The sequence below is a fragment of the Poecile atricapillus genome, chromosome Z, assembly GCF_030490865.1.
Source record: "Poecile atricapillus isolate bPoeAtr1 chromosome Z, bPoeAtr1.hap1, whole genome shotgun sequence".
In the NCBI taxonomy this organism is placed as follows: Eukaryota; Metazoa; Chordata; class Aves; order Passeriformes; family Paridae; genus Poecile; species Poecile atricapillus.
Window position 1 is genome coordinate 3,132,984 of NC_081289.1, and position 27,509 is coordinate 3,160,492.

At 50.3% G+C, this 27,509-nt stretch overlaps 1 protein-coding gene across 1 annotated transcript in view; it reads left to right on the forward strand.

Annotated features, from left to right (window-relative positions):
• LOC131573506 (podocalyxin-like) overlaps window positions 1–26,280 on the forward strand; it is a 42,813-nt gene extending 16,533 nt beyond the window's left edge. Inside the window, exons 2-9 of the mRNA XM_058827516.1 lie at window positions 11,866–12,702; window positions 14,820–14,974; window positions 15,466–15,531; window positions 20,153–20,309; window positions 21,127–21,188; window positions 21,279–21,443; window positions 22,779–22,835; window positions 24,031–26,280. Coding sequence (XP_058683499.1) covers window positions 11,866–12,702; window positions 14,820–14,974; window positions 15,466–15,531; window positions 20,153–20,309; window positions 21,127–21,188; window positions 21,279–21,443; window positions 22,779–22,835; window positions 24,031–24,225 — 1,694 coding nt within the window. The 3' untranslated portion in view covers window positions 24,226–26,280. The remainder of the gene's footprint in view (window positions 1–11,865; window positions 12,703–14,819; window positions 14,975–15,465; window positions 15,532–20,152; window positions 20,310–21,126; window positions 21,189–21,278; window positions 21,444–22,778; window positions 22,836–24,030) is intronic.
• Window positions 26,281–27,509: the final 1,229 nt, after the last annotated feature.

The following is a 27,509-nucleotide window of genomic DNA, read 5'->3' on the forward strand; positions in this document are numbered from 1 at the left end:
GTCCTTCCCTTCCGAGGCTCTCCCCATCTAAAGAATAGCACCGAGCCTCCTGCCAAGTCCAGCGTGTCCAGTCCATGCCCGAAGGCTCCACTATATAAATATATGTAGATGCTCAAGCAGGCACATGTGTATATATAGAGCTTCCCAATTATCTGGGAAGACCCCACCCTGAGGGAGGTGTGGGTGTGGAACTGCAGGGAAAAAAAATAAATAAGGTGGGACCCAAAATAGCACCGACACACAAAGGATCCCAAGGAAATGTGGAGCTCTCCTCACGGCATTGACAGGAAATCTCCGGGCTGCTGGCTCGGTAACCCCAGCTAGCCAAGGCCATGGGGGACTGATTGTGGTGGAGGGATGGATCCTGACATCTATCTTTGGCAAAAAATCTTGGGATGAGGGGTGTGAGGTGGAAGCTTTTATGTCAGTGATGATTTGCAGGTGTCCCAGGTGTGCCTGCAGAGGAATCTGTCTCCAGCACAGACTGAAAGAGAAGCAAAGCAGATAGAACTGGGGATGATATTTGACCAGGAATCACTCAAAATTTTACTTGGGATGGCTGGCATGTTTGAGGGGGTCACCAGTGCCTCTCAGAGGGGGTTTCTATGTCACTTGGCATCACCTGTGTCTTTCACATCAACTTAGAGTGTCAATAAACCAAAGATCTCAGAATCACAGAGTATCTCCAGCTGGAAGGGACCCACAAGGATTATCCAGTTCAAGATATTTCAGATCATCCTCTTTGGGCTCACCCTGGCCTGGTGGTGAGTGGTGTGTGAGATGGGCTGGGGAAGGCAATGAGATTCGCGACCCCGAAAAGGTTAAAAGAAAATTTTCTGGCTGGAGGGCGTAAATTTGGGCTGATTTGTGACTCATCTGAGGTTCTGGGTGCACAAAGGAGGGTGAGGCTCTGGGCCTTATCGTGTCCCCACCATCTCTTTTCTGCTGGTCCGTTCTGTCCTGGGACAGGCAGGCAATGTCCGAGCCCTGCCCTGAGCACAGCCCCAGGGGACTGGCAACCTCCCCACACAACCAGCAGCGCTGACAGGAGCAGGCAGGGGCTGCTGTCTGAGAGCAATTGCTGCTGTAAGTGTTCAGGGGAGGTGGAGAGGAAAGGGAGGTGCAAGAAGCAGGGACAAGGTGTTGCAGCACCACGGCAGCGCGGTGTGCCAGCACAAACTGACCTTCCATTCACCCGTCTCCATGTTTTCCCTTGTACCAGGGCAGCCTGTCACCAGGCCGAGGTCTCCTTATTCTTTTGGGTTTAGGGTCTCTCCTCTTGTTTTCTGCCCCTTAGGGCTGTGGCTTGGACCTCCTGTGTGCTGCACCTGCAGCTTCAGCCTCCAGCTGAGGATGGCATCCTTGGTTTTGATGGCACAAGTTTGGGCATTAGTTCCCTGCTGCTAATACCAGCTTTAATGCCTCTCTGTGGTCTGGCTTTGTCAGCCTGAGGTCCCAGAGAAGACAGTAGTCTGTCCTTGTGCTTGGGGTTGATCCTTTTCCTTTAGGAAGAGCCCCCTCCACAAAAAAGGGAATATTTTCTCCTTTCTTCTTCCTCACTGCAAAAATTATAGTGACACTCACAAAAAGTGAGGGGAGTTTTGGCTGCACAACCAACCCACAGGAGCTCTGCTCCACAAGATCCTTGCGGCCCTCATTGCCCATGGACAAAGTCTAGACACGTCGCTGATGCACAGCACCCAACTTGAGTGACATTGGATGTGACAACTCTTCCCTGGTGCCAGCCAGCTGGCAAAGGTTCAGCTGGCAGGATGAGTAGCTCAGGGCCAGCTCCATCCCTGCCTTGCTCAGCATGAACCCAAATGTGGACCCAGCCAGCTGGAGAGGAGAGCAAGGCGAGGAATTTCATCCCCCATGCCACCTGAAAACTTGTGGGGTGCTCTCTCCACTGCCTTCTCATGGTCCTGCCTTTCTCCATGGCAAAAAATGAGAAAAACTGAGTTCCAGAGAGACCTGATTGGGGCCTTTCTGTAGTTAAGGTGGCTTAAACGAAAGATAGGGACAAACTTTTTAGCAGGGTCTATTGCAGTAGGATGAGAGATGATGGTTTTAAACTGAACAAGGTTCAATTTAGATTTTGTTGAGATGCTGGCACATTTTGTCCACTGAAGGTGTGGGTATGTTCAAAACCAAGTTGGACAGGACTCTGAGAAACCTGATCTAGTTGAAAATGTTCCTGCTCATTGCAGGGGAGTTGGACAAGATTTTAAACATCTGTTCCAACCCAAACTAATCTATGATTCTACAATGTGGCATCAAATCTGACATCAGTCAGAGTTTTCCATGCCCAGGAATTAGGAAAGGCCAACCTCAACTGGGGAGGAAGGTGTGCCCCATCCCTGTTTGGTCAGTGCAACATCTAAGAGTTTGTTTTGTGGGGACCATCACCAAGTTTCTCCTGAATTAACTTTCCTAAAGTGTATCAGCTCCCCCTCATCATATTTAAGAGCTGAGGAGATTTTAATTTGATTTAACTTACTTTATTTGGGCTATATTCAGTAAAGACTGATTTAAAGCTGAACAGGAGTGGCCACCTGGTGGGTTGCGTGCACTTTGACTAATCCACTCTGAAATCATACCTCCTTTTAATTTTAGATTAATTTTTTCTGAGTACCCCTGTGTAGACAAGCCGTCAGGCTGTATAAATATCAGTTCCTGTCTTGCGGGCTCACGTCCTCACTCCTTCCCAAGCTGTCTGAAGCCCTCCAGGAAAAGCCAGCAAGGGATGATTCATCTTTCTGGGGTGAAAAGCACAGGGAGGAACTTATTCTCTGTCTTAGTGAATAAATCTGTGTGTCCCCAGATGTTGGTGAGAGGCAGGGCTGGAGAAAGGAGGTCAGGTCCCCAGGAGGGGCTGTTGGGATGTGACAGTTCTTGAGTTCAGCCCTCAAGAGCAAAGCTGATGCTTTGGCTAAGCAGTTCATAGGGTTGGCTTCTCCAAAGGTCTCCTTCCCACCACTTTGTCCACAGCTCCACAGCTCCTTAGTGCTGGAATCAACTCATGGCTCAGCCCCAACCCTGGAGAGAGGTGGTGAGCTTTCTCCAACGCTTCTTCCACCCCAGAGAGAAATGGGGAAGCTGGGTGGGATCCTCATGTGATCAAGGTGGAATTCCCAATCTGGCAGTCCCAGCCTTTAGGTTCTTCTTGTGGATCTGAGAATCCTGTCCAAATTCAGAAAAATCTAGAGTTTTGACCTATTTGCCTTTTCTTAAAAAAAAAAAAAAAAAAAGGCTTTTATAGTGCTCATGTTCACAGAAAAACATCCTGAAAGACCATCATAAAGACTTACAACATTGAAGAAAATTCAGTGTATAACAGATATTCAGTGTATAACAAAGTTCCATATTCTTACAGCTTTCCTGTGGTTTTCAGTGTTGTCAACTCACAACCACTGCTTTGGGACAAAAGCACCTGCTCTTTACCTTGATCCAGAGAGATTTTCTGGCCCATCACTCAGTCTAAACCTTGAGTTTATTCCAAAACCCTGTGTGGCTTTTGCAGAAATAGAGGGGTCTCAGGGCTAAATGTACCAGACACTGTGTCCTTCAGCGATGGGTGATTGATGCTCTCGTGATCAGCCCACAAATCCTCCTTCAAAGCAGCAAGGTCATCATGGATAGCTCCACTCCGGTGGTATAGAGGATTCAGGAGAGGACAGGAGCGTGGGACCATTCTGTGTTTTGAAGGGCCTGGTCAGGCTGGGACATGAGGCATTTTTGGCTCATGCTTCCCATGTTTCGGCTCCAGCAGCTCCAGTGCCATTTCCTACACACTGAGGTGTGCAGAGATCCTCATTCTGCAGCCTGGAAAGGGTGCAGGGCTGGAGCCAGGTCCCTTTAAAATCCCATCATGGATTGGATGGAAATACCCTCTTTCTCCTGATGGAAAGAGGATTATTTCCAGGCTTAGTGGCGAAAAATGCCTGTGGGTTGCATGGATAGAGGTGGGCACGTGTGTTTGTGTTGACTCCTTGACAACCTCCTGTGAAGGATTTTGGAGCTTTCGTTTTCCACAGTGATCTTCCTGTCTCATTCTGCACCCCACCACTTTTTAGATAGCCACATGTTTTCCATGAGAAGAGTCATGGAGACAATCCTAAATAGGATGTCCTATGTTTATTCGTAAGAGAGGCTGGACTTCCCACTGCTGGCATTCCTCACCTCTGGCTGGAGCTGGTCCTGGGATGCAGAACAGCCTGGGATGGACCAGCTGGGTCCACTTGAGTGAAAAATGCCACTGATCACAAATTTCTGGCAAACCCCAGACTTGGAGGAGAAATTCAGAAGATGTCCAAGCTTGGTGTGACAATGCTTTTTTGAAGGTGGGAGTGAGGAATGCTGAGATATTCTTGCTCCCTCAAACCCACTGTCTGGTCATTAATTAGTGCAGCAAATTAACCCATTTCTGCCTCCCCAAATGTGGTGTTTAGAGGGACCAAGGGAGCAAAGAGGAGACAAATCAGGGCTGCAGGGAAAGAGGAGTGTGGGGAGGTGTGCCTTGGAATGATTATTTTTAATATTTGTCGTACTTCCAAATGAAACAGCAGATGAGCTGAGCTGGCTCGAACACTTGCAGAAAGAGCTGATGGGGAATTTGTTAATGAAGCAAGTTTGTAGTCAGAAAATGCTGGCTCATCAAAACCTGGGTTCTGGGGACATGTGTTGCAGTCCTGGCAGGAAAAGTGTATCAGGCTGCAGGTGGGTTTCTTGGTTGAAACCAAGGAGGTTTAAAGGCTGTTGTGTGAATAAAATAAAGCCAGGCAGATCTAACAGAGAGAATGAAGCAGCCAAAGCTCACGTGAGGTCTGCTCGTTGGGATTCAGGGTTGCTTGTACCTGGTAAAAATAGGGAAAACTTGAATTTTTCCCAGTTCTGGAAGCAGAAAGGCCTTTTGGCTACTGTAGGGATGTGACTCACTGCAAAATGCTGCAGACTTAGAGTCCTCAAGATGATGCTAAAATGCTGTGAGGACATGTCCCAGATCTCCTGCAGAGGGGTATCTCCAGGCTGCCAGTGGAGTAGGAAGCCCCGGATGCTCCTCTCTGTCTGGAGAGGAGGCAAAACTGCTTGGAGCTTGAAGCACATCCATTTCCTCCCCCTGCCCTGCTCCACATCCAGGCAGAAAGGGTTTACTGGGAAGGGTTTCCAGGGCAGAGGCTGTGGCTGCAGATTCCTTCAATTTGACAGCAAAGAGGGCACTTGTCAGCATTATTGCCTTGCTCTCACTGTCACTTCCACACACGATCTAAATTTGAAGAGTTTTTTCAATAGAGTCTTTTCACAGTGGGGAAAAGGAGGTTCCCTGCTGGCAATAAACCCATTGGCTTTAAATCAGAGTCCAGATACACTCATTTCATAGAACTATAGGATGGTTTGGTTTAGAAAGAACCTTAAAGATCATCTCGTTCTAACACCTCTGCCATGGGCAGGGACAGCTTCCACTATCCCAGGCTGCTCCAAGACCCATCCAACCTGGCCTGGGACACTTCCAGGGATCCAGGGGCAGCCACAGCTTCTCTGGGCAGCCTGTGCCAGGGCTTCACCCCCCTCACAGTCAAGAATCCCCTCCCCTGACCTGCCCACACTTCTTTGATGCAACCCCTCCCCAAGTGTTATTGAAGCACTAATTAGACCCAGGCATTAGGTCTCGTCTTTAACATTTTGCAGTGCAATTCTATCAAAATGGTTCTGCAGCAGTTTTTATTCTGGCAGGGGTTTGGAGAGGATACATCTGCACTGGGTGATTGGACTAGATATGGATTAGAGGAGAATACTCTGGCAGCTGCTGTTGGACCTTTCCCCATTCTCTAACCCAGGAAGCCAAATTGATTTCTGGCCTGGTGAAGCCATTTCATAAAGCTGATGGTGAGGCTGGCAGCGAAGAGGTTGGGTAATGCTCATTAGGAAAGCATCTTCAGACATGGAGAGTGCCAGGGTGGTGTGTAAACCATCCTTGTACCACATCCCTCACTAAAATCTCCTCAGGCAGCTCAGGAAGTTTGGATCCCACCTATCCCCAGGCCGATGGAAGGGAAAGCCTCTGCAGAGGCAAAATTAAAAACCCTGTGAAGCAAGCACTTGCTCTGATAGCCCAGCTTAATTCCAGGATAAATAACACTGCTCTGTGATATTCTTCCAATCTGATCCCTTTCCCAGTTTCAAAAGGAGGTGACAGATTTCCTGTCCTCTGCAGTGACTGGGCTCTGCTGCACCTCAGACACGGCCACATTGCAGAGGGTGGATAAAACCCTCCTTGCTCCCAGGAGCTTCTTGCAATGCAAAGAAAGTCCAAGAGCTTCCTCAGTCACTTTGGCATGTCCCCATAGAAAGGGCCACCCCCAGAGCCTCAGCCCCTGCTTTGCCTTTGATGAACTCAACCCGCTGCCCCTGTTCAATCAGGAAAGGCTGCAAAAAAGGGGAGGAAAATAGGAACTTCCTCAGGGCCTGGCTCACATCCCTTCCCCTTCCCTGAGTTGCTCAGGCTGCTTAGCTTTCTCATCCCGCCTTGGGAGGAGCAGGAGCTGCTTGGAGTAAGGCTCCAAGCTGGGCTCAGCCCGCCGGCGTGGGGTGTGTCACCCACCATTTCCTAAGTTATTCTTTTGAGTTTCCTTTTCTCACTATTAATAGAATTTCAGCCAATATCTGAGCTGTTTCAACAAGGTGGATGGGGGGGAGGCAGGGGGAGGCGTTACCAAAATAGGAAGCAGGAAGCTGTTGGGCAGGGAATTAATCAGAGGAGCTGCGTGGAGAGGGAATTAATCGCTGGCTTTGGGTGGGCTGTGGGAGGATGGACGGGACGTGTCCTTTCACTTTGCATTTTGAGCCTGTTTGGTTCTCTTTTTGCGCTCCAAGCCTTGACCTTTCCAAAATGCTTCTCCTCTGAGGGCCTTCCCCAACCTGCAAAATTCCACGTACTCACAGCACTGAGGTTACAGAGCATCACGCCGTGGCATGGCTAAACTGGGAGACACTCCAGATTAGATATCAGTTGGAAATTAGATTAGATATTAGTAGGAAATATCTCCCTGTGAGGGTGGTGAAGCCCTTGGAGAAGCTGTGTCTACTCCATCCCTGGAAGTGTTCAAGGCCAAGGGTTGGAGCATCCTGGGAGAGTGGAAGGTGTCCCTGCCCATGGCAGTGTTGGACTAGAGGGCCTTTAAGGTCCCTGTCAGCCCAAACCATTCTGTGGTTCCACGAATCTGTGGTTGGAGGTGGTGCACAGCAGCTCAAAGCTGTGTCTGTAACTGCAGTTGTGAGGAGCCGTGCTGGCACAAAGCAGCTCACCTTTCCTTTTACATTTTGGGTGACTTTTCACATCCCACCAGCACCAGACCAGAGACCTCTCACACCATCCCCATCCACGAGAGCCCACAGGGGCACTTCCAGCCTCCCAGATGGGCCATCTGGGTAATTAGCAATAAGGGAAAGTTGTCTCCCGTGCTGGCTGTCCCCATCCCACACACACTGTATCGCAGGCCTGGTCATGGGATACACGTATCCGGACATGAAATCATGTTTTTGCAGCGGACTCATTTCCTCCTGTTTGGCCGCCGAGCTCGCGGATGCGTGGCAGGCTCGCGCCCTCCTCCCACAGATCCACCCCACACCCAGCACCAGAGGTTTGGGTTTTCTGAGGGATGCATGCAGGAAGAGAAGAACAGACCAACCTTTAGTCTCAGTGCTGCTGAGTGCTGTCAAAATACCCCTGGTAGCTGCTAAATTGCTCTCATCTTCCATCAAATGTAGAACTGGTGATGGTCCAGAAAAGTGAAAGCAAAAAAGAGTCCTTGGCGTGCCAAAATGCAGCCAGGAAAGTCAGGGGCAGATGGTTTTTTTCTGACTTCTGGAAAACAGGTTGAGGGACTCTGGTTGAAATTCAATTGGGCTTTCTTTTGGGAAGGGTCTCCTCCGGGTAAGGGGAGTGATAACTTGGAGGTTCTCTCCTCCATCCTCCTCCTCCTCCTCTCTCATTGATGTCTTAAATCCTTTTATCTCCGGGGCTCACGGCGTGAAGGGATCACTTGTTCCCTGCAAAAGGACTTACTGTATCTTTTGTGAGTGATTTTCATGCTGAACAGGCCCCAGACATAATCCTGTCCTGTCTGGCTGTTCTTAACAGAGGTTTTCTCCTCCTTCAACCAGATCCTTTTCGTTTCTTGTGTTGGGGACAGTTGTCAGGCAATACTGGCTCCCAGCCCAGGCAAACAGGGGCTCGTTACCAGTCATTACCCCTGAGTCTACCACTGAAATTTGGCACAGGTGGCCAGCAAGGGAGGAAGAGATTAAAAAAAAAAAACATTTTCTGGCATTTGAAAGAGATACAGTACATGTGGAAGGAAAACAGTGACTCCTGGGACTGTGGTGCTTGTTCTGCAGTTGTTTCTGCTTTGGAATTAAGTTTGCAATGGGTTTGCCTAAGACAGGTCTTTTGTGGGTGGTGATCCTGCAAGACACCAAAAAAAAATGTAATTTTTCTAAATGAAATGCATTTTTTCCCAAAGCTGCAGTGAGACAGAGTCCCTGGACAAACAACAACATTAAGCTCAGAGCAATAAAACTGCAGGAAGGTATTGAGCCCTGTGACTGCAGCAGCACCTTGTGCTGAGAAAACAGTTTAATTTAATGCAGCAGGATAGAAAAGGTAAATTTTGCTGACAGAAAGGTGCCCAAAAGCCTGCAGGAGGGGTGTGGGGATGAATGTGGTTGCTCCTCTGTGGGAGGGGATCTCTCCCAGCTGTACCCACAGCTCCTCTCCAGTGGTGTGTTGCAGGTCCAGCTCGTGATGCTTGATCCCACTTAAATCACTGATCCTTGCGTAATGAGGAAGAATAAATGGATTTTTTAACATCTCTTGACCTTAGTGAAGAGGAACACTAGGAGTGGGTGCAGAGATACAGAAAGATAAAATACTAATGAGATTTTTGGGCACCAGCTTGAGTCTTGATTCTTCTCCCTTCTCAAAGTAATGAAAAAAGTAATTTCTTTTTGGGGCTGTGTCATTCTGTGTGCCCCAAAAAAGACCCTGCTACCACCCCAGCCAGGACAAGCCTGGAGGATCTCACCAGATCTCTCCATCAGCAGAACAGCCCCTTGCTTTGGACTTCTGCCCTCAGTTTTTTACTAAAAGTGGTAACATCCTATCTGTATCTCCCCAGGGTGGGACAGGGAAGTACTGGGACAGGGATCCTGGTTCCTTAGATCACAGGGTGATCCCAGCTGGCCACCAGGACTGGCCTAGAGCCAAAGCATGGTCCTGTCCCCTTCCCTTGGACCGAGTTGAATTGAATTGTCTTTTTGACCTCTCCTTGGAGCCTTTAATTTCTGCCCCTCTGGGATGAGGCTGGGGCATGAAGAGGAAACAAGAGCAGTGGGGGATTTCCTCCTTCCTTCCTTCCAACCCTTTCTTTTTTTATGTCTCTGTTGTATTGTTTCTACCTTTAGGGGATATTTTTTGTACTTCTTTTGTTGTCAGGCCCCCTGTCAAACTTTCACACCCTATTTATGGGACAGACCCGTTCTGTGGCTCACTGGATGTCTGGTCTCTCCCCAGCTTGGTGCAACCGTGGCTGACAATTCAAGCCACACAGATTGATAACACAGCTAAGGAGGTGATAGATCAAAACTCCCTCCTATCTTCAGCACCTGGCACTTACCTGTCAGCACCTTGTGATGATGTTTTACTTCTTTACCTCTTCTTATCCCACAGACAGTGGCCAGCCCATAGGAAATATGATTTATCTCCACAAAAGCCCTTTTCCTGCAGATGTAATGGAAATGTTTTCTCACAAGCCAAGTGTTTCCTAAAATAATTCATGCTGTTACTTTCAGTTGCAATCACATCTTGATTGTGTTTCGAAGAGTGGCTGCTCCTGGTGGCTGGTGGGGAAACCATATTTTGGGAGGAGATCTGAACTTTCACAAAGGCATGGAGTGACACAACAAGGGGTCATGGCTTTAAAGTGACAGACAGCAGGGTTAGATGGAACATTAGGAAGAAATTCTTGGCTGGGAGGGAGGTGAAGCCCTGACACAGGTTGCTCAGAGAAGCTGTGGTTGCCCCATGTCTGGAAACATTCAAGGCCAGGTTGGATGGGACTTGGACCTGGGATAGTGGAAGGTGTCCCTGCCCATGACAGGAGGAGTTGGAATGAGATGATCTTTGAGGTCCTTTCCAATGCAAATCAGTCTGTGGTACTGTGACTCCCCTGAAATGGTCAGGCAGATGTATGACCTGATCAGGGTAGGTCCATTCCAACTGAAATATTCTCTATATTCTATTCTATTCTATTCTATTCTATTCTATTCTATTCTATTCTATTCTATTCTATTCTATTCTATTCTGTTCTATTCTATTCTATTCTATTCTATTCTATTCTATTCTATTCTATTCTATTCTATTCTATTCTATTCTATTCTATTCTATTCTATTCTATTCTATTCTATTCTATTCCATTCCATTCCATTCCATTCCATTCCCTGTTTGGATGCCTATGCAAGGCCCAGCTGTAGCTCCTCTGCCTCCTCCAAACCCACTCTGTCCCCAGGCAGTTTCCACAGGAACTCAAACTTGTTGCAGCCTCCCCATCCCAAATCCCACCTCCTGAGTCCTTCTCAAGCCAGATCCTGACATGGAGGAGCTAAATTTTCCCACCAGAAACTTGAGCTTCATCAGATCTTCAATGCACAATCAGTGTCAACAGACAGGCTGTATAAGAGAAGATACTCTGCCTGTGTGCCAGCACAGAGGAGCAAAGCAGATCTCTGGAGAGCAGCATTAGGCTAAAAATCAATCCTTGGAAGTGTGACTCCTGTTTTGAAGGGTTGGAAGTAATGTATGAGTGCTTCATGGGGAAAAAAAATTGTAGCAGTTCTTCTGCACAGTCACCAAATGGAAGAACCTTCTCCCCAAATCAGGTCATTGCCTTAACTCCAGAGGGATCCATGGATAAAGTGGCTCAGCCCATGTTCACTGAAAAGTGAAAAATTGGTCAAACTTTCCAGGGGTGAATTTGAGCAAGAGCCCAGAACTGGTGGTCACCATGTGAGGAAATTGTGGCCACTGATGGAGCTCCTGCAGTGATTACAAACACTGGATAGACAGTGGAACAAACACAAGAATAGACCCAGGTTTTTGTACTGGTTTAGCAGTGAAAATACCCCATTTTGGCATTGCAGCACATTGCAGAGCTCTCTGCTGTGGGAGAGTTCTCCCTTGTCAGCTGAGTTGTCCTCCAGCTGCATCTCCCACTGAAGAACAGCTTCAAAATTTGAAAATTTAAAGTATTCTTCAGAAACCGAACACAGATCTCTTTGCATGTGATAATGTGAGATAATTGTTTAGGCTTAATGACCTTGGAGGTCTTTTCCAGCCTTGATGATTCTGTGATTCTGTGTCACCTTATCCCTTCAGGGACGTGGGAGACACTCATAACAGGGCTGGACAATTGCAGTCTCTGCATCCCTTGGCTGTCCCTTTACAAGGGCTGGATCTACTTTATTTTGGGGACCACTTGCAGGCTGTGCATGGAAGCTGGTGGACCTCCCATCTGAGGGAGACCTGTGTCCTGAGACCCAGCAGGTCTTGTCCTCCTGCTCTTGCTCTGAAGTCCTGTGAGTTTGACTACATTTGGAGGTTCCTCTTGAACTCCTCTGCTCTATTTCCTGCTGGACACAATGGTACCAGAACGTGGAATTTGATACGACTTTGGACAGCACAAGGCAAGCCCTGAGTGAATGACTTGTGGCTTATGCCAAGTGTTTACTTCTACAAATACATGTTCTGAGGGGAAACCAAGGGCAGTTTCCTTAGTTCAGCATTTACCTTGGCATTTTTACTTTTCCCAGGTGTCAGCTCTCAGGAAGATGCAGATTCTGCAAGCCCAGCAACAAGCCCGTCCACCATGACCACAGAAACCACCACAGTGGCCACATCTGCAAGCGCTGCAGAGACCTCACCAATCACCGCTGCATTATCACCTACCACAGACCAAATCACCACTGCCACCACCACTAAGGAAGCAGCCACTCAGCCAACTGTGGCAGATTCCACCACTGCTCAAAGCAGCCCCACCACTGCCAAACTGTTAGAGTCATCGTCCCCCTCTGCGTCGTCACCGAGCACAGTGGTCGCAGCATCGGGGACAACATCACCTACCACCATGACCCTGTCCCACACGCCAGGGCAGGACAGCCCCTCACAGAGTGCCACCACCCCCAAAACCACCCCTGCTACACAGCCCACTACTTCCCAGCAGCCCAGTGGTGCTACAGTCACTTCAGGAAGCTCAGAGACCACCGCTGCTAAAGATCTTGTCACTAATGCAACCAGTCCTCCGGGAGCTGTAGGGGCTGTTGGCACACCCTCTCCCAGCACACAGCCTCAGGGAAACCAGCCTTTGGGTCATTTGCCTAACGCCACTGTGAGCACCACAGTGCCGAGGACTGACCCTTCCCAAAGCTCCAAGGACTGTCCTGTCTCTCCTCCCCCGTGTGATACCAAGCAGCCTCCTTCTTCTTCCAGTTCTCCAGTCCAGGGACCAACCCCTTCCACCAGTTCTGGAAGCACCGGCACTTCTGTTACCCCTCTGACTGGATCCCCGTCCCTCGCCACCACCCCGACATTGCAAAATGGCAGCAAAGACACGGTCCCAGACGCAGCCACCACGACAACTCCTGGGGCAGGTAACAGAAGACAGGAACCTTGGTTTCTTGTGCTGGGGAGGCCTTCTTGTATTTTCCTCTGGCTGCCCTAAACACCTGCCATTATGGGCTGTCACCACCTTGTCTCATTTTAGGATTTCCAGGGCAGTTGCCTGCGTGACAAGCGCGTGTTTAGGTCCCTGTTGTCCTTGGTGGAGGTCGAGTCAATGCAGTCAGTGAAATTCAAGGAATGAATCAGCTGGCAAAGTGCAGGCATTGGCTTCTGAATGGACCAAATGGTGCCTGAAGCACCATCAACTGCAGTGACTCGATCTTCAGTGATGGCAAACGGGAGCAGCGGCGATGGGTTGGGGATTGAGGCGGGAGAGCTGGGGAAGCAGTGTGACAGCCCCCGGAATGCTGCCCCTGGAAGATCCCTGGTGCAGCTGACAGCTTAGGGAAGGCTGTCTGGGCATGCACAGAAAATGAGCTTTAGATGACTAAGGAGATTTTGTGTCTCGACTCCGAGTTTACAACCCCTGAGGAGTCTGACTTTGGTAGGACGTTCATCAGCTGCGGGAGGGCTTGGGCTGCTGACTGCTGTCTAAGCACCATTAGGAGTGTCCACGTGCTGTTTGGGACTTTGCTGAACACCAGTAAGGTGTTTTCTCTGACCTCTGGAGTTTTACTGTCATGTTAGTTCCTAGATGTCCTGGTGAGGCACAGTTCAAACTCCCAAACTGGAATTTTGTCTGGTAGCATTTACAGGGAAATCATCACCCTGTGAGACTGTGAGGGCTCCAGGGAGTCTTCCAGACTTGGCTGGGATTTTGGGTTCAGCTCACATCTGGCTCTGAATTAAAGCTGTGATCACACTGGAGCCCTTCATTCTCTTTCCCTGGAAAATGCTCTTCTTGACCTGATTTCTAGTTACCTGGAATACAGAAGCCACTCAAAAACCATCTCCACCCCCTTCAGCCCCCCAGTTCGTGCATCACTAAATGAGCCAAGGTTTTATTGCAAGGCCATCTCCACTGGCTTTCACCACATCATGTTTTCATGTATGGGCAGGAATGAAGTGAAATGGATATTTTCCTGAAGGATGTTTCTTTTTCTTTTCTTTCCCCTCCTGCTCCACAGAACTGCTCTCCACTGGAGGATGATATATGAAATGATGTTAATTCAAATTTGGCCTCAAGCATTAAGCCTGAAGAGGTCTAAAAAACCCTTTATATTTAATAAATAGCTGGCAGAATGCATGAGAAACAGATGGCTTTGGAATTAATTCTCTCCTGGAGCCTTCAGAATGTGTCTGGGAGAGAAATATTCCTCATCTTTTCTGTGGAAGAGGCAGGAGTCCTGAGAGCAAACAGGCTGTGAGCATCCTGTGGCATTTTAATTCTCTTTGTCACCACTTAAGGATGAATTAGGAAGCCAGGATGAAGATCCATGTCTTCAAAGGGGTCTGGGGAGGCAGGAGGATGCTGTGCTCCTTGCACTACTCCCACTGCACAAACAATTCTAAGATGCTACAGAACTTAACCAAGTCCTCAGGGGCGACCTCAGTTTTCAGAGACACCTGAATGGGGCTGGTAGATCTGGGACTTGTGCCCTTCTGGAATACCAGGAAGGACACCCCAGGCTGTCTCCTGTAGAACCAGGCACTATTTCTAAGCTTGTCATCCTGGAATGTTTCCATGGAGGTGCAGTCAGCAGAGGTTATGGCATTACATCCCCTCCCAACAGAGGTGGGTGGCAGACCCTGGGTAGCCAGGTCTGCGTCTGTTGAGGAAACCTCCATGGAAGATACCCCAGATAAAGTGAAAGGAGTGAAAATCACCCCATACTTCAAAGTGATTACCCAGCTACCCACATGCAGCCATGCAACGGCCTTTGGTTCCTCTCTCCAGAACATTCTGATGAGTTTCAGCAGCAGAAAAGAAAATCAGTAATCAGCTCCTTTCCATATCAAAGTTAATTTAAAAGAGATATAAAATTAAAGAAGCAATCTAAAGCAGCATTTGACACAATGAGCTTCAAGGCAGGGCTAGAGATGAAGACTGATGTTGAGGTGATCCCTGACAGAGCTGTGCCAGCTGTATCCTCTATATTGTGTCAGTGTCTCTCTGCTTGTTTTTTGGTGCATATTGGGGAGCCAGACCAGAGCACCCACGATGCTGGATCTGCACCAACCAAACCCACCAGTGCCTCCCAGAGCCCTGACGGTGCCCAGCCACCAGTTCCAGCCTCGGGGGACCAGACAGAGAGCTGCAGTTCTGGCCACCAGCACCCCAACATTTCTTACCCAAATGAGGTAATGGCACCAAATGGGAAGGTGGGCTCCTCTCAGTGGTGTTAATTTAGCTGCCATCCCACGTACACCTGGAGTCTGAGGCTCTTCTCGCCATTTCTGTGTCAGGGAGAGAGAGATCTGCCAGCAAAGTAATTCCAGGTTGTAGAATGACAGAACTATTTGGGTTGGAAAGGATCTTTAGAGGTCATTTACTCACATCCCTTTCTCCTGGAGCTTTCCAGAGAAGAGATGATGAGGATGGAGGTGAAGGGGAGTGTGAGAGGGGAGGGACCTGGAGCACCAGGAGCAGCTGAGGGAGCTGGGAGGGCTCAGGCTGGAGAAAAGGAGTCTCAGGGGGGACCTTCTGGCTCTCTACAACTCCAAGGAGGGTGTAGCCTGGAGGGGGGTCAGGCTCTTTTCCCAGGAAACAAATGATGGGCTGTTGGATTGGTGACAACTGTCCTTCCAACTTTTGTCCACCACTGAGAGTTGCTTTTCTTTTGCCTTTCCAGCTCGTCTGTGAAGACCAGGTGCAACATACCAGGCCCACCATTCAGCTGAAAGAACCCAGAACCTGTGTAAGTACCACCTTTTTGACTTCCATGGAGAATTAACAGCTGTTGGAGGTTCAGATTTTAACCCGTGGTGCTCACAGCATGTGCCATGGGCAGGGACACCTTCCACTAGACCAGATTGCCCCAAGCTCTGTCCAGCCTGGCCTTGGACATGTCCAGGGATGGGGCAGCCACAACTTCTCTGGACAACCTGCTCCCGTGTCTCACCATCCTCACAGTAAATAATCTCTTCCTAATATCTAATCTAAATCTCTTCTCTTTTAATTTAAAACTGTTCCCCTTTGTCCTGTCACTCCCTGTCCTAAGTGAATCACAGAATCAGCCAAGCTGGAAAGGACTCTCCAAATGAAGCCACACTGTGTTCCCCAAACCCCTTCGACACATTGTGAATGCAGCTACTGACCACAGCAGCTCTTGAAATTCCCTGTGCCGGGGTGATGGCCCTGCCTGGCAGCCCTGGAAAGGGCTTGGACCTCCCAGCATCATCCCCTGTGCTCCTGGAGGAGGGAAAGCACCTGACTGCTGTCTGTTGTCACCTTCCTAGTCTGGCTACTGCTGGGTGTGAATGCTCCTTGCCCACACACCTGCAGTAGAGGTGATGTCCTTAGTGATGCTGCTCTGGACACTGAGGGTGATTCCAAGGAGGGAACCTTATTTCCTTAAAGCCCCACAGGATCCCTTTCCCCATTTGATGTCTGGACATGGCTGCAGGTTCATGCTGGAAAAGCTTCTCATCAAATTTTGTATTGAATATATTAAAATATTCAATCAAATTGACAAAATCCAGTTTTGGAGCCTAAAACAACTTAGGACAGTGATGGTATTTAAAGATTCCCCCCTCCTTTTGGGCACAGTGATGTTCCAGAGCTGCTGTCCTTCTCATGGAGTTGTACTGGGAGGCTTTGGAAGCAGGGATGGTGAGGCTGGGCAGCACCAGTGAGCTGAGGGATGGGCAGACACCACATCTTGGCGTCATGGCCTGCTCCAGGGCCATGGAGCATTGAAGCTGGTGAGGCAGGGAGCCTCCCACCCTGCTTCCCTTTGATTCTTCTGGGTGTAATAACGAGCCAGAGCATTGTTAGCACAAAATGCCAATTACACCCCAAAACAGCCAGAGAAAGGCTACAGGGCTGCAAGGGTCCATCCTCCCATCCCATCGCCCTCCTCGGCTGCCAAAGCGCCTCCCCCCCACGTTCACCCTTAACTTTCCACACATTTTATTCCTGAATATTGCAGCCCATTTTGTGCCTCCCAAGCTGAGCAGATAACGGAGAAATGGCACTATCTGGTTTCCCTGCTTTGTAGGCCTGGTAAACACGTCTGTAGCCAAATCCTGACAGCAAAGTGAAAAAATCCTTTGCGTTTCACAACCCGTGGGAAAACAGGAAAGTGTGTGCTATAAGGAGAAGTGTTCCAGAAACAGCTCTGATCCTGCTCCGAGAACAAGCCAGAGTCAGGGTGGCATTGTACTAAAAATTCAGATCCAGCAAGAAGCCAGGGCAGTGTGGGGGGACCAGAGGTGGGGGACATGTCTGGATGACACAGGGCAGGGACACTGCAGAGCCACCTGCCCCACTGGCACTGGGCTGGTGGGGCAGCACCAGTGATGGGGGCACCCCAGCAAACAGCTGGGACTGAACCCAGGAACTGCAGACCTTTCACCCCACCACACCTCAGATTCTCCAGAAAACAAGGAACTCAAATTATAAATCCTTTAAAAAAAGCCAAATATACAACTGGTACCACTTGGTGGACTATAGGTGTTTCAGAGGCTGGTTGGTGCCCTGCATCTTTCCTCTTCAGGTGATGCTTTAAACAATGCTGAACAGTTTGGTCCATGTCCCCCACTGCACTTCTCATTCCTTTGATTACAGCAGGATCTTAATGAGTGTTTTAATAAGTCTTATTAGCTCAATGTCTCACATTCTATAGGATGACTTCTTCCAAGGTCTGGCTCACAAATGTATTTTCAGTTGTGTTTTCCCTGCCTTGGAAGGGATGAAGGGATGGATGGATGGATGGATGGATGGATGGATGGATGGATGGATGGATGGATGGATGGATGGATGGATGGATGGATGGATGGATGGATGCTCCTCATCCTAACCCCAAAATGAGTTAGGTGAAGCAAGAAGTGATGATGACAGAGGTGGTTGGTGTAGCCTGAGCTGTGATTCAGCCACACAACCCTGTGTCCATCTCCCAGGGGTTCCTCCTCCACAGTGTCCCCCACCTGGGGGGTGTGCCCAAGGAGCTGGGTCAGTGGATGCTGGGGAGCACCAGAACCTGCTGCAGTGGGGGATGCAAAAACCACAGCAGGTCCACTCGAACCCACTGGAATTGCTGTGTGACACCCACGGGTCTGGGGACACAGGACAGTCCCCGGAGCAGACACAGGGACTCCCTCACCGAGCAGGGTCGCGGTGCCCCCTCACCCCGTGCAGCTGGCGGGGGTGGTTTGTTGACTCAAGTGCTGTTACCTCATTCGGGGATGTTGGTTTTAGGTCCCCGCCAGTGTGGGAACCGGATCCGAGCTGCTCGGCAGCGCCTGTCAACTCCGGCCAAGGAATGCGAGCGGCGGCGGAGCAGGGGGAGCTGCCAGGGGCATCCCTGCCGGCCCAGCGGCCTCACCCTGCCCCTCTCCAGCCCTGGAAAGGGCCAATCCCTCCAGCTCACCCTCCGAAAGGCTTTAGGCACTGCTCACCAGCTACCACTGAGGTGGTCTCAGCGAGGTTTTAGCCTCGCATCCCATTTCCCACCCCATCCAAAATAGGGGTCTTTTCCCCATGGGGTGGCGGGGGAAGAAACGGGTTATTGAGGGCTGGGGGAAAGCCAAGCTGCGGCAAAAGCAGGGGAAGGAGGATGCAGAGAGACAGCAGAGGCTTTCCCTTCCCCTGCCAAGCAGAAAGTGCTGCACAGACAGGGACTGGCAAATCACAGGACATTGCAAGCGTAGGAGCACAACCCAGCGTCCAGACGTGATAAAACCACCGCCACCACCAAGCTACAGCTCCCTCCTGCCTGTCCTGCTGGGAACCAGCTTTGCAGGGAATGCTGCCCTCGGGCTGGGGCCGATTTCCCACCCAGCTCTTTTCCCAGGGATGGTAGAACCCCGCAGAGGGGCCCCGGGGAAGTTGTCCCGCTGCAAAGCGAAAGGACAGGCGAGGGACAGTGGCCATTCCCAGGGACAGCCAGGGCCCCACGATGCTGAGCTCACCCTCGCACTGTATCCGGGGCCAGCCTTCCGCCCCGGCAAGTGCATCCTGTCTCCAATGCTGCTTCCCAAATATTTAGATAAAATGGGGTGAGATTAGATGCGTCCCCAAGCTGGGCAGCTCCCATCCCTACAATGCAGCAAGCAGGGTGCTGCCAGCCACCGGTGGTGCTGGGATGGGAGGGGAAGGTTTGGGTGATGTACAGGCAGGAGCAGAGCCTTTCCCAGCCAGGAGCAGAGCCTTTCCCAGCCAGGCACCTCAATTCCGCAGGGATTAAGGGCTTCTACACAGGATCACCTGCACAGGAAAAACATGCACACAGGAACTGTATATACAGCACCTCTCATATAGCACCTGTGAGGACCAGGTCTGTGCACAGAATCATGTAATGATTTAGATTGGAAAAGCCTGCTAAGATCATCAGGTTCAACCATTAACCCAGCACTGTCAAATCCACCACTAACCCATGTCCCCACGTGCCACATCCACACGTCAGGGTCTGTGTGGGCAGGAGGGTGATCCCCTCTACCTTAGTGAGCTCCCAGGTGCTACAAAGCATCGAGCAAAAAGCCCCAGGAACACCACAGAGGGAACATGGGCTCCATCCACCCCTCTCCTACCTCTCCAGGGATGCTTCAGTTTGCCCAGAGAAGCTGTGGCTTTCCCATCCCTGGAAGTGTTGAAGGCCAGTTTGGATATGGCTTAGAGCAATCTGGTTTAGGGAAGCTGTCCCTGCCCATGGCAGGGAGTGGAACTGGATGATGTTTTGGGTCCCTTCTAACCCAAATCACTCTGTGATTCATTCTGTGATTCTATCCAAAAGCAAGGCACGCTCTCTTGCTCTTCCCTGCAGAGCTGTGGGGAAGTTTTAAGCAGGACAGGGACCTGTGTTGGTGGGGACAGGGGGTGGAAAGGCTGGAGATGCCCTTGGGGGAACTGTGGGGCTGCACAGCCCTGCCCTGATCCTGCTGCGGCCCCCTGGCCTCCCCAGCCCCCCCGCCACACTTCCCTCAGGGACCTGCTATTCCTGGAAGACCGAAAGCTGCAGCTCACAGATAAGGCTGGTGCAGGGCCCCGGTGAGGAACGGCAGCCAAGAGCTCGGCTTCTTGTAAAGAAACTACTTTTAAACTTTTCCTGTTCCCTGGGAGGGCCGGCGGCAGCCGGGCAGTGCACAGGGATGAGGGAAGATCACAGAATGCATTTGGTTGGAAAAGACCTCTGAGATCACCGAGTCCAACCTATGACCCAACACCACCTTGTCAACCAAACCATGGCACGGAGAGGCACATCCAGTCTCAAAGGGGTCATTCTAGAAGGATGGGACACCCTGCACCCCTGGCAATGGGGTGGGATGTTCCTGGGCAGTCCCTGCATGGGGGAGCAGTGCTGACCCTCGCTGTTACTGCAGGATGAGTGGAAGACTGCCAGCAAAAACAACTCCTTCTTTGAGAGCTTCTGCTCCACGGCCCAGCACGTGTTTGATGCCAGCAGGGACCGGTGCACGGTGACGCTGATGGCCTGCAAGCCCCGCTCCCAGCACTGGGCCGTGTGGGTGGTCCTGCACCGTGAGTATGATCCCACCCTTCTGCTGCACTGGGACAGGGTGGCACTGGGGACCTGGGAGGTGGAGGCTTGGCAGAGCCCTCAGGTCTACTAGAGCTTGGCCAAAGGGCTCTGTTCCCACGGCTGCCCCATCCCAGTGGTTTGGGAGAGCTACAGTGAGCCCAGAAATGAGCTTTGTGCCCCAAGGAATACACCAGATTCCTCTGCCATGCTGAGTCAAGGCATTTACCAGACTCCAGGAGGAAGAATTCCTCACAGGTGCTTAAAACTGGGTGCCCAGTTCAAATCCTTCCCCAAAGACAACAGAGAGGAGCTTCCTGCCCATGTCAAGAGCCCTGTTGGGATACCCAGCTCAGCCTGGGTGTGCCCAAACATTGCTTTAGGATCAGGGTGCCTGGGAGATGGAGACATCCTGCTGCCCTAGAATGAGGAGGAGGAAAGTCTCAGCTCCATCCTGCTCTTACTCATCACCAAGCAGTGGTTGGGTGGGTGATCCAGACTCCACATCCGACCTCAGGGAAGGCACCCAGCACTGGGGACTGCTCCTTGAGGAGCCAGGTACAGCCCCTCACTGAGCTTGCTTGTGAATCACCCACTGGAGATGGCTGGTGGGGCCTGGGGGCTCTGGGGCTGTCCCCCTTCCAGAAGGGATCCTGGCTCTGTGTCTGGATGTGAAGCCCCTACAAGGGTTGGCTTCGTCCTCACACATCTTCATCCACCTCCTCCAGAAACTGGGTCACCCCTCTGACCAGGGGATGGTGGCACAACCTGTTCCCACCTCCACACCTTGTGCTCATTGAAGCCTTTTTCTTCCCCCAGATCCCTTGGACTCTGAAGAAGTCCTCAAGGAGCTGAAGGAGAAGAAGGACAAGTTAGAGGAGGTAAGTGGGTCCCTGGTCATGGCACAGCTGCCCCATGGGTGTCCCCCAATAGTGGGTGGCACAGAGCCTGACCTGTCCCTCCTGTGGCAGCTCGGCATCGTCAACATCACCTCTGACAAAATGGTGGAGGACATGACCATCAACGACGAGTTCAGCACCCCCCTGATCATCACCATCATCACCCTGGCCGGGTCCCTGCTGCTCATTGCGGCCATCTACGGCTGCCACCAGCGCTTCTCCCAAAAGAAGGACCAGGTAAGGTGGCAGGAGGGTGGGACAGGTATCCCAAGACCTTTTCCATCCCAGAAGCATCTTCAGGAGATGAGGATCACCAGCGTTGCTGTCTCTGCTGGTGGAGACATCCTGGCTTGCTCAGTGGGCACCACCCCAGGTCAAAATTTTGAGAAGAAAGGATTTCTCAGTCTGAAACTCCATTCCAAAACACAAGCTGTACCCCTCAAACATTTTCTTGAAATACTTTTACAAGTAGTGGAGTTGGGTTGGGTGCCAGGGAGCTCCAGGCTGAGTGCAGGGAAGAAGGAGAGTGTCAGCAGGAGGGGCATCGACACTGCAGGGCTCAGCCTTTGCAAGAGCTGGGCCAGGGCCAAATTTCAGAGTAGCAGCAGCAGCAGGATTTAAGGAAGAACCAACACAAAAAGAGAAATTAATGTGATTTTTATCTCAGGAAGCAATCCTAGGTGATTTTAGTGTAGCATCCCCCAGCAAGGACTGGCCATTTCCACACCTGGGGGCAGGGGTTTGCACTGGTCCCAGCTGCTGATCCTGAGGATTTAGCTCTAGGACAAGAAGCATAAAAGGAAAATAATTATAAAATCAGATTATGCAATCAGGGTAAACCATCCCCCTGATAGAGAAGCAAACCTATTTCACTCCTACTTGAAGTCATTTTCCTCTGAACCAGCTCATCCTTTCTCAGCAATCCCAACCTCTGCCCCACGGGAAAACAAGGGATAAAGTTTTAAATATTTGCAGTGCAAGGTAGGTGAACACAGGAGGGAGGAAGAGCAAACAAATGCCCCTGTCAGACTTGTTTGTACTTATCAGGTTTGATTTTTTTGGGAAGAAATAGGGGAAGAGGCAAGACCTCAATAAATATTTGACCTGCATTGTGGTGGTCCCCTTGGATCTTCCAGGGTTTCATCATCCCTTGCATGAAACCTCCCTAGCTGGGGTGAAAAACATCCCACCAGGGACAGATAACAACATAACACGCCCCATGTTGCTCAGAAAATGGGTAGGAATAGGGTATTTTTAGCGATGGGAACATGTCTCCCTAAAATAACCTGGTGCAGAGGAATAGGTACTAGTCCAACTTGGATGTTCCAGAGGTAAATTCCCACCAGACACAGGGTAAAATAGCAAAACTAAAGCAAGGGATGCCATTTCCAAAACCCAAACACATTCCTCCTTCCTGGCTTTGTTTTTGGGTGGTTTCTTTTGTTCTTCTTCTGTTTTGTTTCCAAAAATGACTTGAAAGTTTGTTTTTTTTTTCTATTTTATTTTTTTTTTCCCTCCAATCCTCCTCGCCCCCCCTCTCCCTCCCTGTTGTTTTACCTTGGAAATACCCAGAACATCCACCCTGATGTCCCCGGGTTTGATGATGGACATGTGGCCCTGATCTTTAATGTGAGTTCCAACACAGGGATCGGAGGGGCGGGCGCCGCATCCGTAACACCCCCAGCTCTCACCTCCGGCGCTTGGTAGGGCCCAGTAGCTTTTAACAGGACTAAAGCCCAGCTTTACAGCCCCTTTCCCCTCGCTGCATGGCTGGAGGGTGCCTTGCCATGGTGGGAGAGCAGCAATCCCAGAGGGAAGCAGCCCTTGGGAGAGCCCAGGTGTGTCCTCTGCTTTGGAGCATCCCACGATCCCCACCCTGCCACGAGTGACACAGGGGACTCCCAGCAGCGCCTTTGTACCCCCTCTGCCAGCACCAAGCCCTGCGGTTTTGCTTCTCCATCCCTCTCCTTCTCCATGGATTCCCTCCCATGCCTGTCTCCTGCCATTTACTGGGAGCACTGTAATAGAGCAAGCTGTGAATCCAGGCAGATTTTAACAGGGCTCCCCAAAAAAGGCTGAGCAAGGACTGCAGTTCCCCACTGAATCCTTCCAGGGAAAGATAGGGATAAAGGACCCACTGAGAGCCCTGTGCTCCTCAAAAAGGGCTGACCAAGGACTGCAGTTCCCCACTCAGTCCCTCTAGGGAAGGATGGGGATGCAGGAGCCCAAGTGGATGTAAAATTAGGATGGGCTAGGATTCTGCCAAGAGGTGAAGGGCTGAGTCGGAGCCTGAAGCATATCACACCAAAAGACCAGGGTGATAAAGTTTCTGATTCCATCTTTCCCTGCCTGGTTTCCACTGAGAGTTCCAGAATGAGGAGGGGTAACGCTCAAGATCTGGCAGGTGGGAGCTGCCCCTGCGTAAAGAATAATAAAGCAACTAAAAAAGGACAGAGATGGAGAGAAAGGGGAGGGGAAGAGCAAATTTGAGGTAGGGAGGCAGGAGTTGGGATGCAGTGGTGCTCAACCTCTTCCCAAGGTCCTGGGTGGAACAAACTGAAGCTGGCAGCTGCTCCTGGAGGTTTTCCACATCTCTGGCTGTTCTTTCCTCCTTCCCATCCTTAGCAGAGTCTTCCTCTTGCCAGCTCCATGCTATCCCCTTGCTCCCCGTGCCTCAACCTCACCATAAAAGTCTCTATATGTAGTTATATAAACATATACAGGGCAGCTGTCATAGCTGGCTGGGAGGTGACAGCCCTGAGGTGACACTCACAGCATGGCCAAGGTGTTGTTCAGTGGGGTTTATGGTTTTCTTTCCTCATAGCAGCGCCTGACTGAGGAGATGCAGACCATGGAGAACGGCTACCATGACAACCCCACGCTGGAGGTGATGGAGACCTCCTCCGAAATGCAGGAGAAGAAGGTGAACCTCAATGGTGAGCTGGGGGACAGCTGGATCGTTCCTCTGGACACCCTCATGAAGGAGGACCTGGAGGAAGAGGAGGACACGCATTTATAGGATGCAGAACTTGATCAAGAAAAGAACAACCACCCCCCCAAAAAAATCCCATAAACCCTAAACACACGCACACAGAGCTCCAAAATAAGGCAAAATTCCCCCCAAAAAGAAGAAAATCCCTTAATAAACTAATCATGGCCCCTTGTGCCACCACATGGGGTGCAGGATGGAAGAGGAAAGGACATGAGAAGACACCTCTGGAGCACATCAACACAAGCCACTTTGGTGGCCACATCTGGCTAAGCATCCTCCATCCCCCATCCACCTCCCAAGCCAGACCTGACCAGCCACGGGCAAACAGGGTGGCTTTGCTCCTGAAGAGCTGCTGGTGTCTCCTCCAAGCATGTCCCCTCCCATCCCACATCTGACCACACCAGCCGCATCCTCCAGCTACTGAGCGACTCAAAAATCAAGAGAAAGAAAGTAAATAGGACTGGAGATGGAGTGTGTCTGACAGCAAAGCAGCACCTGGCAATTAACAGCTTGACAAATCCTCTGGCCCACGCTGTTTAGTCATCACCCTGCCCTCCCTGACACCCAGGTAGTGAATGAAAAAAGCTGGAACAGCCTGTTCCTTTTTAATCTGGTTTCCATCCACTCCTCAGAGCTAAAACGCACAAGAGGCCCTCGTTGTGCCACAGGCAAATGGATGCATCTGGACCCAGCAGGATGGCAGGGATGCAGCAGTGCCAAGTGATGCTCAGCCCCGCTGCCAAGGGCTGTGGAACAGATCCTGCACCCACGTGGAGACTGGGAGAGGTGCAGCATCTTCTTGTTTTGAAATGATGAGGTGGAGGGAGAGGAAAAGGAGAAATTCCTGGAGTTGATCCCTCTTAGGAAGGGTGTGGAGAGTAAGAGCAATGCCTGGTCTCTAGCCCAGGTGTGATGTTGGGGGTTTTGTGGTGCAGGAGCTTAGCTCTGGTGCTGCATTTCCCCACAGAAGGATCACTTGACTTCCAGGAGTTACACAGCAGCATCTCAAAGCCCTTATCCATCCTCCACAGGACTGTGGGACACATGCACCACGATGGTTTGTGATTTTTGAGGGCACATTTTCCTGTGTGAGCAGCAGAAGAGGTAAAAGAGCAGCAGAACGTGAGCCAGGGAGCTTGGTGGTATTCAGGCGGCCCTTGGTGTTTCATTCCCTCGAGGTTTAAAAGCTCAGCCCATGTTCTCAAACTCTTCTTCACAAGCCACTAAAATAACAGAGACCTGCAAATCAACTTCCAGCTCAGCAGTGAAGCTGGGACTGAGCTTTCTCCTGCAACCCTTGGTCTGTCACCCAGGTCTCCCTTTGCTGAAGCCTTTAAAAGGGAGAAGAAAAACATGGCTGGACTGAGGCCATTTCTGGGATTTTGACTCCCCACCACATCTCCTAAATAGCTCTAAAAGGTTGGGGAGAGTTTCACGCCTTTGCTCTGGTGAAGCAGCTCTGGCACAGGCAGGGATCATCCTTGTCCTCCTGCTGGGGTCCATCCTCCAGGACATGAGGCCCTGAAGGTCATGTGGCTGAGTCCCTCTCCCAACGTGAGGATGGTGCTTGTCCCAAACCCTCTGCAAGCCAGAGGAGCTGCAGATGAGAGCGATGCCCAAACATGGCCCTTCTCCTCTGCTTGCCATAAACCAAGGCACGACGGGGAGATTTCCTTTGGGCTCTGCCACCAAGCCAACCCAACTGGGATCTGCTCCCACAGCTGCCCTGAATGAGGGGAAAAGCGGAGCCAAGCAATGGGAAGCTTGGAGAAACCCTGGTGGAGTTGGGAGTTCTCAGGAAGGAGGGGATCGGGGTGTTTCACTCAGCCCCAGGACAGGCACTGGCAGAAGATACAAGTGGCTCTTCCCCCTTCTGTCCTGCACCGAAGGGCAGAGTCTGAAGTGTTCAAACCTTTATATTTTTGTATGTAAATATTCCTGCTACTCATTAGCAATGTATTCCGCACACTTCACTTACCTGTGCACTGCACTATGGGGAAGTAATTTTGGAGGGGAGGGGAAATAACAAAATAAATTATAAAAAAAAAATTAAAAATCTTAAAAATAAGGAAAAAAAAAAAAGAAAGAAAAAGCTAAAGGCGAGCCTGATAGGGGATTAAAATTTGATATGAAGCAGAAAAACACCTCTTGCCCAGATAACTTTTTACCACGGCTTTGTCCCTGTTCAAGCTCAGCTCTTTAATGTGGACACGAGTCTCAGAATGGGACTAGGCATCCACAATTACTCTTGTGAGCGTTGTGGCCTCCCAGCTGCCCTGACAGACAAGCAGCAGGTCCATGACCTCACATTTCTGTCCTTCCCAGAAAACAAACACAGTGAGAACACAGGGCAGCAGCGACGCTGTGGCCACCGGGGCTGGAGCTGCCACAAGGACACCCCTGGCAGGGCATCTCCAGGCGGCCGGGCTTTGGCACGTGCCTCAAGATTCCCCCTTCCCAGCAAAGAGATGCCAAAGTGCTTTAATGAGTCAGGTCCAAAGACTTTCCAAGAAAACCCTACAGAGGCTTGAGATCAAGTAACCTTAAATCTTTCCGAGCAGAGACCAGTGAGGATGTTAACTGCTCAGCAAGTGCTTATAGTGATTTATATTTGAATAGGAATTGTACATTTATTTATTTTTCCAGACACCATATTTTTAAACCACTAATATTTTATAGTAGATTTTCCTTCCCCTATTTAAAATAACTATTTCCACAGGAAAAGAAAACAGTACTTTTTTCTTTTTTTTTTTTAATGTTGAGAACATTCTTTTTTTGGAAAAAAAAAAAAATCAGGTAGGAAATGCAGCAATGAGCATCTTTGGCCTTAACCCTTCCCTTCGTAGACTGTAGCCATAATTGTTAGACCAAAAAGAATTTATAAAAAAAAAAAAATTACCGAGGCATTTCCTTCCTCCCTGCCCCTCCTCCCTTCCCTGCACTCCTCTTCTCTCCCCCAAAACAGCTTTAACATCCCACACATTGTACAAAGAGATTCCTGCTCTTACCTTTCGGCGAGAGCTTTACAAGCAGCTCAGATGTCCTTGCAAGAGACTTTTGTATTTTCAGATTCACGAGGAAACGTGTAAATACTTTAGGAGCATTTTATCTCCCGCTCACAGTGCCATGACCCAGCTGATGAGGTTGATACTGTGACTGCTGCCTACAGAAGACACACAGGTCAGAATCCATGAGGGACTGGAGAAGGAAAACCTAATTCCCCAGGTGGTTACCTGTTGAACCTTGCACATGTAGTAGGGCTCTTACATACTGTGTAGCAGCATCTCTCATGGGGACAGGAGTCTGATTTA